This window comes from Antedon bifida, chromosome 8, assembly GCF_963402885.1.
Source record: "Antedon bifida chromosome 8, ecAntBifi1.1, whole genome shotgun sequence".
In the NCBI taxonomy this organism is placed as follows: Eukaryota; Metazoa; Echinodermata; class Crinoidea; order Comatulida; family Antedonidae; genus Antedon; species Antedon bifida.
The window spans coordinates 2,547,634-2,560,108 of NC_136233.1; the positions used below are offsets into that span (position 1 = coordinate 2,547,634).

General features: G+C 34.0%; 1 protein-coding gene across 1 annotated transcript; it reads left to right on the forward strand.

Moving 5' to 3' along the window:
* Positions 1–1,063: 1,063 nt before the first annotated feature.
* Positions 1,064–10,240, forward strand: LOC144849634 (lysosomal phospholipase A and acyltransferase-like). The gene is made up of 8 exons (XM_078706612.1): positions 1,064–1,233; positions 3,175–3,328; positions 5,217–5,335; positions 5,827–5,925; positions 6,371–6,598; positions 7,408–7,653; positions 8,064–8,211; positions 8,873–10,240. The coding sequence occupies exons 1-8, from the start codon at positions 1,116–1,118 to the stop codon at positions 9,003–9,005; spliced, it is 1,245 nt and encodes a 414-aa protein (XP_078562738.1). The 5' UTR covers positions 1,064–1,115; the 3' UTR covers positions 9,006–10,240.
* The last annotated feature ends 2,235 nt before the right edge of the window (positions 10,241–12,475 follow it).

A 12,475-nucleotide genomic window follows, 5' to 3' on the forward strand; every position in this document is an offset into this window, starting at 1 on the left:
TTAAATAGGGTTTGTAAATGTGCAGGAGCCATTTTCATTTGACCAATCAATTTCATTCTGTTAACGGAACACTACTAATCACTTCGTTATTTTTCGCTTTTCAATAAAAATTGGAAATATTAGCAGAACTTATTTTTTCCAGTGTAGTAAAAGTCGATTTTAAGCTCAGGTACAGGCATGAATTTTAAATATAATATCTGGTTAATTGTACATAAATCCAATATTTTTAACAGAAATTAAGACGAAAAACCATGAATTTCCCCTAATATGGTCAAATACAAAATTTGGCAAAATTCTGCCAAAAAAACCAGGAAGACCTTTTTTCAGTAGTTAGGTAGTTAACATAATGTAATAACATTGGTGACTCCCTAGAAGGTGAAAAAAGATGGTGGATATACGGTGGATAATTTTTGCTATAGCATGAAAATAAAATTCTGAAGTTGAATAAAAATACCAGAAATGTAAAATTCAAGTTATATTACCTATATTTAGTCATCTGATAACATTTTTTACCACACCGTTTATTTTTCATAGCTTTTTAAAATACCTCTCTATTTTCAAAATTTGTGTACAAAAGAATAGAGATTTTACTGTGTAATTTGAACTATCCCCCCACTGATATGAAAGTGCTAATTTTCAAAAAGCCCCTGTAACACAAATAAAATCCCAAAAATTATGAAACATAGGGGAAACTATAGATCGATAATTATTGGAATGTATGATCAATAGAAATTTTTTGCCTGCACCTGGCCTTTAGTCACAAACTACGGCGGAGTATTATTAAGATTGGGGCGTGTAAGAGGTGTGTTGGTCACGTGTTATTAAAATGAAACATTAAGATTTCAATTTCGAATAGTTGAAAAGCTATTTTGAAAAATGAAATGATTATTGAAACAAAAGCATCTTAAACGTGAGAGTGTCCAGTCATGTTTATATTTATTCAGTTTTCGCGTGATCGATGGTCACGAGATTGGACTATTTACACACGTGTTGTGTTTAAACCCTAATGAATGAGAGGGGCGAGGGGGGCGACAAACAAACATCATACGACACCACCAAAACGTAGTAACAAAAAGTACACAAGCGCAAGCCAAGCCCTGACGATTTTGTTAGAAATGTATTTTCGAAAGAAAATCGAGTTATTATTTACCCTTTTTTGCGTTATTATTTTCAGTATACTTTTAACAACAGGAGATTCGGTCAAACAATTTAAGAAATACCCAGTTATTTTACGTAAGTCGAGTTTGCTTTGTTGTTTTTGTTAGGCCTCGCTCTTGTTGTTGGTGGACGTGGACATACTATCAATTGGGCAGCAGCAGGCGCGCTTTTGGTTGGGTAATGATAGTAGACCTAGACTAGCTGAGGCCTTCGAGAATATGTTGATTAAACACTGTTGGTGTTTTACTTGTCTTTACTATTCAGTTGTGAAATAGGATCCGTGAAATATTTATTAGTTGTCTTACTCTTATTAATTCATAATTATGATGACTAATGTGAATATTATATAGGCCTACAGTTAATAAATTGCATGGAGTTCTAAAAGATGATGTGGCAGGGCAGTAAGTACAGAGAGACGGAGAGACCAGGCAGGAGTTTACAGAACAGACGTACATACATCCCATATTTGTCAACACATAATATAAAGTGTATATCAAATACAATAATAGTACATGCGGCCATCATGTTTTATGTTATTTGGTTATTATGCATTTTTTTTAACTGCTAAATATTAAATTAAAGGTTTACTAGATTGAAGAAGCACGGACCTATAATTTATAGGTCTGTGATTGAAGACTGCTCCACAATGTCAAAAGAATCAATTCACTTCAGGAGAGATGTATACCAATATTTCTGATTTTAACTTTTTTAAATACCAATTAAATTTAACATATAGCATTCTAATAACATGTGCTTGATAGCATTTTATGTCATTAAAACACTACCACCAGGTAATCAAATGTTATACTCTAGCTTAAAAATACAATACAAAACTCAAAATTCTGATTTATCATATGTTATTGTTATTATAATAAAATACGTTAATACGTTTGTTAATGAAAATGTTCTCTGCAATGCAGTATATAAAATAAATCTTTTTAAAAATGTTTTGTGTGTATTCTGTATCGAATATGGTGTGATCGCTCCAAGCCGATAAGAGTGTTTGCAATACACCATATTACTAACTTGAAAGCAAACAAAATAACTTTAAAATGGGTTACTGTATAAATAAATGCATGTACTGTATGTATTCTGGAGTTCAATCTTATCAGTGTAGGGTCTAATTGTATCATTAAATATTCATTGGTGTATTACTATTAGTATCTGATAATTCCTAGCTTTCTATGGCATGCTACTATACGGTTTTATTCAAAACATTTTATCCAAAAATGTACTTGTTCTCAACCTAAGATAAAAATAAACAGTATTAAGCCCTGTCTTAAAACTAGTTTTGACAAAAAAGTGTGATGTGCCCAAATATGGTGGTGATATGACCAAATATGGTAGTAAATGACATCGTCATGTCCATATATGGGCACATCACATTTTTTTGTTACATAAATTGTTATATTGTAGACAAGGCTTTAGATTTACTAGCAAGTCTTTATTTATTATAGTTCGCATTTAATAATCACTTTTCCGTTTGTTTATTTGCGAGTTCACAAGTTTTGTAAACATTGTAAGTACAGTATGATCAATGTAATGTGAATTTTATATCAATTTTTATTATGCCATAAATGTTGTATTATTATAATGTGTTAGTGTATGAATCAATCAGCCAGTATTCTAACAATGACTTATTGTACTGTACTATTTGTTTTATTTTTTAAAGATATATTGTCCCCTAAAAATTTTTTGTTGTTGTTGAATATGCCATTTTAATGTCACATAATAGTTATTCACTTTGACCAAAAGCTGGATTGAAAAAAAATTATGTATAACTGAAAAAAATGTAATTTACAGCAAAAAATACTAACTTAAATTGTCTGTCAGACAATGGTTTTTTGGTTAAAATTAAACGTTTTTTTGTCTTTTTATAAGTGAAATAATTATTTTTTTGGGGTTTTAACTTTATTAAAACTGCAAAATGGCCTATTTAAAGTCTGATTTTATTAATCTTCATTTTTCATATTTTTGCAAAACAATACATCTTGAATGTGTTTATTTTTTTTGCAGTGCCAGGCGATGGTGGTAGCCAATTAAAAGCAACACTGAATAAGAGTGAAGCGCCACATTTCTACTGCCGAGAACACACCACTTCATTCTTTATCTGGTTAGATGTAGGCGAGTTCATCCCACCTTTTATAAACTGTTTCGTTGAAAATATAAGGTAAGCATAATGTATATAATATAAAATTAAGAATGTAGGCCTACAATATAATATTGTAGGCCTACATTCTTAATTTTACACCTGTTCCGGCACGGTTCCAGTCCGGCGCCGGAAAATCCAATCGAAAGTCAGTGTTTCATTTTTACGCGGCTATGGGCATATCGATTGGTGCATAGCCGTGTGAAGCGTCGTGAAAACGAAACATTGGCATTCGATTCGCTGGAACCGTGCCGGAACAGGTGTGAAAGGCCCTTTATACCTACTGTACCAACTCTTGTGCACAATTCTTGTGTGTATTTTTTATGCCTCACGCATACGTAGCTATTTTTCACGCATCCATAAAAATATTCAGAAAAACATGTTGAAATTAATTTAGGACTAGGACTGCATGTTATTTAATTAATTTGAGCATCAATAGCCTAGGCCTATGTTTATTTGTATTTTATAGTTGTTGTACAGTAGTATACTACTGCATTCGTTAAGTTAAATGCCTTTTTTACATGTTTCTTACCTTACCCTACTTAACTATGTTGCCTGGACCCCACATTTTAAAGCTTAAGCTTCCAGTGGGGTACCCCTTTTCTTATTTATTATCTATTATTTTAGAAAATGTTAACTGTATTTTGTTTTTATTTGACTGAGAAATAAATTATTATTATTGATTGTATACAGGAAAGCCAACTCAATATGTCAAAAAATTAAACATAGGGAGCGGTTAATTTGAGTTAAAATAACATAGAGGGTGCTATATAATTTAAATTTAACATCTCGCGCATTGGCCACTGAAAAAGTTAGCAGGTATACACCATACAAATTATATTAACCATAATATGGTGCAACGGTCAGTATATACAGTAGTACAGTATAGTACCACACTTCCTGGCTTCCTGTACAACAAGATAAAGGATCATAGATAATAGCAATATTTATGCTGGTATTACTGTACTTACTCATCCTTTCCATTCTTTTATTAAACGTGATAATGAAATTTGTTACGTTTTGATCACCAATTTAAACATGTTTTGTTTTCGGTAATACAAAATGAAACTTTAGGGAGAAAGAATACATATTTTGTTTGAACATTTGCATGGCGAAATCAATATGTTTTGAAATAAGATTTGCGGTACACCATGTGTAGTACATTTGATTTGATGAATTTTAAGCTCATATCAGAAAATGGTTGTAAGCTAGTGAAATTAGAGAGGTTTCGCAATCTTACGAATACGATAACGAAAACGGATACGTCACGCGCACGTATTCGTTTTCGTAAGCCAGTAAAAATCTGTTTCGCATGGCAATGAAATATTGAGGGCGCCGTCCAAAATATGACTGCGGTAAATTTGAGCGTATCGCAGGTACGTGTTGCTTGGTGCTTAGATGCCTAGGGCTAGCGTAACATCAATGCGAGTGAGGACTTTAAAAACTGCTATTTATAAAAATTGACCTGGCATTTTAGTAAATTAGTTTAGTAAATTACTTTCAATAAATCTATAATTATATTATAATCATGAATCATTCCTAATTCAAATGCAAAATGTGCAAAATAGATCAAAAACTATACTCGTTTTGTAGTTACGAATATGACTGGTGATATTCGTCAACACAAATACGCTTTACGAATATGAAATGGGGATCAGCTCAAAAGTTTCACAAATGCGTGACGTATCCGAAACCTCCCTATTACTGTACAGTACATCATTCCATTGTGTAAACATTTTATTGTACTGTAGTGCAACTATGTACCTTGTTGTTAAAGCTAATATATGTATTGTACCCTCTTCTTTTATTGGTTGTTGGTGACTAACCGACGATCTATATCTCCCCTAATCCTTTCTATTTCCCCTAATCCTTTCTATTTCCCCTAATCCTTCCTATTTCCTTTTTATAGACTTGTATATGATAGGAAAACAAGGACAAGTTCACCTCCAAAGGGTGTGAAAATCACGGTGCCAGGATTTGGCAATACGTCAACAGTTGAGTGGTTCGATCCTAGTCATGAGAGCTTCAGTAAGTGTCACATCACTAATCAAAATAGTATTTTTTATACATAATACTTAATTACTGCTATCAACACATGATTATTTATTTATCTATCTATTGACATCTTCAAACAGTTGAGCATATGAAATGACGTAATTTCTACATAGTTCGAGCCTTGTGGTCTTAGCGCCTTAGAGAAAATTTATTTTGGTTAGGCGCTATACAAAAGACAATTATTATTATTTCCTTCTATCAAAATTAGCATTACCATACATTGTTCCCTTTTTTCGTTAAAAAAAAGACAGGAAAAAAATTAATAGTAATAAGAAAAAGAATTCAGAAGGATTTGAGTAAATCTTGATAAGAAAAAAAGAAGAATGACTAACTAGACACCTTTCCTAAATATTCTGTATCTTTATAAACCTACATAAGAAATAATAACAATATTGTTAAAACAATGGATGAATTTTGTATATTTTAATAAACAAATTATGAATAATTTTTCTTTTTATTAACAGCAATGTATTATGTTGGACTAGTGGATGCACTCGTCGCTAAGGGTTATACGAGAAACGTGTCAGTCCGTGGCGCTCCGTTTGATTTCCGACTAGCACCAAGTAAGTTTTTATACAGAATATCTCGAAAAATCATATCAGAGCATACAATTGTTTCTTGTGCTCTGTAAGTTGAACAGAATCTGAAAAATTTGTTGCGTGTGATCAAATATGGTAATTATTTAGGTATAATTCAGTCAATTATATTATTTGTTTTTAATATATAGTTTTAGAATAGGAGTTTTGAATAGTGAAAATTATCTTGTAAGGTGTACTATGAACTATCTGTTACGATCTTCAAATCTTTTCGCTAAATGGGAGAAATTCCTATTTTAGTGTGATTTTCTGTTTTGTATTGTTTGTTGTATATTAATAAATGGAATTTTTATTCTGAAATAAAGTGATCAATCAATTAATCATTTAGATAGCGCCAATTCCAAAAATATGATCCTGAAATTTGCTAAATAAACAAGTTTTTAAATTAATTTTTAATATCTTTTATTTACAGATGAAGCTGGGGATTTTTTTAAAAAGTTAGTGGCCCTTATTGAAGAGACATACCACATGAATGGCAACACAAAAGTGGTGTTGGTTAGTCACAGCCTAGGCTGTGTGTACACTCTCTTCTTCCTCAACCACCAAGATCAGGCATGGAAGGACAAGTTTATACAATCGTGGGTTCCTATCGCATCACCACTAGGTGGTGCCACAAAAATTCTAAGACTTTATGTATCAGGTACCGTACATGGAATGTATTACAGAAAATTAATATCAATACACAAAATTTAGTATGTATGTATGTTATTTTGATTTGACAAAAAAGTAAAAATTCAAAATGAAGATTATACAACTATATACTATGTAACTTACTCAATCACAGATGAAAATCAACACTATGAAAAGTGGCACTGTGATTTGATAGTTAAAATCCTCCTCCTTGGTTCAAGTCCTGTCTTAGTCCCTTGATTTTTCTAACGGCCAATCCAACAGCACTACCTAAGCCTCATACTGTATGAGACTTGGTTTAGAAATCATGGATTGCACATCACGTAGTCATGTGCAAAATTTTGAGTGCCAGGAGAGGGTGGCGTTTCCCCAGGTCCAACTATATTACAAGCTCCTTTGCTTTTACACGTATGCATATTACATATCATATATTTGGTATATATGCATATAAAAATCACAAGCTCAGAATAAATTCTAAACCGCCTGGTGATATACTGAAATTTAATTAATTAATTTGAAACGATAAAAATGAGGAAATCTGTGAGAATGAGAAAAAGTCGCCCCAACCGAGATTCGAACCCGGACCTTCTGCTTGATATGCAGATGTCCTAACCATTAGACCACTGGGACTTTCATGGTATAGTTCAAACCCGATTGGATAGCGACTCTTTAACATTCTCGGCGTGGTACGGTGGAACAGCACTAGTCCCTCAAATGTACGCACGCGCACTAGAGATCAAATTGATACGCCCTTATCTGTCAGTATTTTATTCATATATTGTACTAACACTATAATTATTATATACTTTTGTGTTGAAGGTGATAATTTTGGTGTTTGGGCCGTTGATTCCATCAAGGCAAGAATGGCGCAGCGTACATACCCCAGCAGTGCAATTCTAGCGCCTGTACAGAGCTTGTGGGACAAAGATGAAGTCATTATCAGCACGCCAACACGTAACTACACAGCGTATGATTATCAACAGTTGTATAACGATATCAAGTTTCCAATTGGCTACGAACTTTGGAAGGATACTAAACCATTGATCAGTGCTATGGAACCTCCAGGTATGAGATACTTGTTTGAGGGCGCTTTCATTTCCATTGCAATGTTAAATTTGTATTCCTGAGTGTTTTAATTTTGCCACAATAAATACCTAACTTACGGCAATCTAACGGGATGCTGAGCTCTGGAGATCAAAGGGTTCATCTGTGGCTGCGACACGATCAGTTCCATGCCCTTTAACAGACACTGCACATAGTACAGTATTGTTAGTATTTTGTGGCAGCCAGACATAAGATCAAAGGAATGTTTATGAGTTCCTAATATCTTGGCAAGGCAAGCTCAGTGTCCTGTTGTTAGGTTGTCTTGCCTTGCTAAACTACAGATGGGAAAAATTGGGAATTTCTATTGAAATATATGTTTTTACAATATTGTAAATTAAAAAACAATAATATTTTAACATTTATTTTGTAAGGTGTTCCGGTTTTCTCTGTCCACGGTAAGGATGTGCCGACAGAGGAGCATTATACGTACGATGCTGATTTTCCCGACGTTCAGCCTACAGTAAAGTATGGAGACGGGGATGGTACAGTTAATATGAGAAGTCTCAAATATCTTCTAAAGTAAGTTTATTAGTATCCTAGCGAAGTATATAAATGAGTATTACTATCTAATGACTCGATTAATTGGACGATAAATTAGAATCATAATCAAGAACATCAACCAGATCCCTGCGAAGAACTGTGGTTTCTATGCAGGTTGAACATAAATAGATTGATAAATGCCGTATATCGTCGGGTATAATCCCATTTTGGGTCTAATCCCACCCCCAACTTTATGTCTGATTTCACAAACAGGCATATCCCCGAGTATAGTCCCAGTATTGACTTTTGATCTGGATGTAGCCTCTCTCTAGCAAGTTCAGATCAGTTTTTACAAGAAATGCTTGCCAATCATTTTTTTCCTGAACCAGGTTTTCCTCGGATACAGTCCCCCCCCCCCCCCCCCCCAAATGTTGGCCCAATTTCATGTTCTAGTGGGGTGGCATTATACCAGAGGATATATGGTATACATTTTAAAAGAAATTGAAAAGATTTTCAACCTAGAACTATGGGATAACCACTTACACCACATGTCTTTATGAAATAATGTTTTAGTCCCATTTTTTGATCTAGGTTTTATTGTTCTACACATTTCTAATTTCTTTTGTTTTCTGTAGGACAAATATCGAATGTAATTATTGTCCTGGTATATGTTGATTTTTAAATGTTTTGTTTTCTACAGGTGGAAGAATGAACAAAAACAACCAGTTTCAGAATTTGAGATATCAGGAGGGGAACACCTAGAAATCCTTCAAAACGCTACACTACACAACTACATTATAAACACTGTTCTACAAACAGACGACAAATTATAACGATCAATATTTATTTTTTAACTGTTTTTATTATACCTCATAAACGCTGCATTACCAAACATAATTTGGATATGAAATATTTCGATTTGTTTTATTTAATTAACTAATTACGACGATTTATCTGATAATTGTTTTCTTGTTTGTTTATTTTTTGTATGCCAATAATGAATATTTATTGGAAGTTTTCACAAATTTTTTTTTCTTTTACTATGGATATATTATGTCGTCATGGTATACGAAATAATGAAACGAATGAATGTAATAAGTTGCACATAAAATGACACCCTCACTTAGATCCTTGCACCATGTCAGTTTCAGTGACATAACAAGTTTTTAAACAGGTATGTTGATTCCTTTCGCAATTTAGTTACGCAGACATTGATTATTTCGCAATTTAGTTACGCAGATATGCCATTCCTTTCGCAGATTTATGTAGCACACGATTCTTTATGAGATTTTTATTAGGCATGTATTTCTTTCGCTTAAAACTGGCGTGTAACGTCGCATATTGGGAGTATATACTACTGTGCATTCCGTTGAGTTTGGCCAGTGATTTTAAAAGCCTACCTTACTAACAACAGGTGCTACTGTGCAAAAGTTAGGTTTTGACTGCTATGAGAATAAATGTGATGTGTTGGGGCCAGTGAAATAATGTGATTAGGAATAACAAATGTTTGTGTGTTTCTGTTTGGTGATGGCTTTAATAACTTAATAAATAAAGTAATCAACTACTAATTACATGTATTGCTAAAAAGAAAGTAATGACTCATAATTTTAAATAGTTTGTAAAAATAAATTAATATATGCCTAATTTTCATATCGGATAAACTTTTTGTTTTTTTATATGACAAGCTGAATTTAAGAAAATTTCTTTTTTTTGTTAAAATTGACTGATAAAAAAGCTGTGTTATTTTTAGATAGAAAGATATATGCAAGAGTATACAGTATGACATTTACAAAGTATGTAGAAAGTTTTATGTTATTGTATGATGTAGTTTTTAACAACCGTACGTAAAATGAAATGCAAGATTGCGTTGACAAGTTTAATAAAAGACTGTACATATTCTTACAATATTTACGAAACAGATTTTTGTAGAATATTCTTGACAAAGTAACAATTGAATTAAAGCATTTTTTAGCTATTATAAATATACATTTAATTTAAAAATAACAAATTATTTAAAAGAGAAGGCTTGATGCTATTAAATTAACGCTTTATTATTTTATTGAAATCACTCATTTTAACAATCTCTCTTTTTTCATTTGGAAAATATGTTATTAGTGATGCTACAAACAACCTACAGTAATACCCTCTTATTAAGAATTAGTGTTTAGGTTTGTTTTGTTTGTTAATTTGCAATGATTTAAGTGTAATATGCTATTATATGCTATTAGATATAATAATAATAATTGAATTTTAAAAAGACGTGTGCGCCTCACAAGCGGCCAGTCTGATCTGTTCTCCAAGTTTCTGTAAAATTACAGTTTCTGTACACTGAAATCTGTGTGTTTAATGCCACATCGAACTTTTCCTGGTTATTACTGACCGTTGTATATATTTGTGAAGATAACATCGTTGGTCTATTAGCGAAACTAATGTTCCGTTTTTCCTAGGCCAGTTTCGCTTGCCTTTCTACTCACATTCCTGTGCAGTCAGCCTTCGCGGTCAGCCGTATCCACGGTTCATTCAACATTCTTTGCCGGATTTGTCAACTACGGTAGGCCTAGGATTGTAGTAGTCGGCTTACTTCACAGAACCGAATCGTCTTATCATAACGGGTGTTCATTGACTTTAATTTCAACCTGTCAGTTCATCTATAGCGTCTATGATTTACTACGATCGTGATCAACTTCTCAGATTATCTGGAAACTTAAAGTCATCGTTGACTCCATCTGAAATTGACACTATAAATCGTTTGAATATCAATGCCTTTACCACATGCCGAGCATTCTCAACTCGAAAAACACATAGAGGAAAGAAGGCTGGTCGACGACGAAGCAAGCTTATCTCTGCCGCCTCTGAACACATCTCTCAACCTCGCGGACCTGTTTCCGTGGATACTGAACAATCTCGTAGTTCGAGTTCCATCTGTTTTGGACTGTGGAATGCACGTTCTTTAAGAAATAAAACTGTTCACATTTGTGATTTTATTTTGGATGTTGAATGTGACATTTTAGTAATTACCGAAAGTTGGTTGAAAGGTGATGCAAGTGACAACCACTTTATCGCGGACGTGAGTAACACCCTCCCAAATTTCGTGGTGTCACACGCGCCACGCCCTACAGGTGGACGCGGAGGTGGAATATGCATCATTTCGCACCGTGGACTCCAAATAAAACCAAATGTTTCAACAAGTTTCCGGTCTTTCGAACATATGGATATCAAGATCACTTCCAATTCATCTGTAATTAACTTGATTGCAATTTACAGACCACCACCATCGACCAAAAACAAACTTACCTTTGACTTGTTCATCACTGAATTCTCATCACTTCTTGAATCAGTCTCTTGCACCAAAAACCTTCTGATTGTTGGTGATTTCAATATTCACACAGATGACCTCTTGGACAACAACACCAAGCGATTTGATGAACTGCTTGACACGAGTTGTCTTCATCAACATGTCCAAGGCCCCACTCACGTTAGTGGGCACACATTGGACCTTCTAATCTCTCGGAAAAACGACAACATAATAAAACAAACCACTGTCAAACAAGGACTACCTTCCGACCATATGGCTGTCATCAGCCTGATGGATTTATCACATCCTAAACAACCAACGCGGACAACCTCCTTCCGCAAACTTCGTAACATTGATCTAAATTGTTTTGTGGAAGATATAATGAATTCGCCGCTCGTCTGCGCACCGGAAGATAATGTCTCCGATCTCGCTGACCAATACAATAATGTATTGCAGTACATCCTTGACCAACATGCTCCGTTAACAACTAAACTGATCACCATTAGACCACGGGCACCATGGTACACGAATGAACTCCGTGAAGCGAAGTGCGTCAAACGGAGATCAGAACGCAGAATGTTGAAATCTGGTTTGGATATCGACAAACAGAGGTACAAGTTGGAATGCAAAGCATATAAAGATATGCTAGATCTAGCAAAATGCAATTATCATCGCAATGAAATCGCTAATGCGGATGACAAGAACCTTTTCCGCATCATAAGTAAACTGTACTCGGTCGATTCTTCTCCTGTTCTGCCGAAACACACATCTTCAATGGATCTCGCAAACCAGTTTGGCTGTTTCTTTAATGAAAAGATTCTGAAGATTTGCAAGAAACTTAACTCCATAAACACTCCACTAATAACTGTCAACGTCGACGATTCATGTAATAGTAGTTTCGCTGAATTCGAGCAAACATCAGAAGATACTGTACGCAAAGTCATTGCTGAAAGCGCATCTAAGTCCAGTAGACTTGACCCAATTCCAACATGGTTACTAAAAAACTGC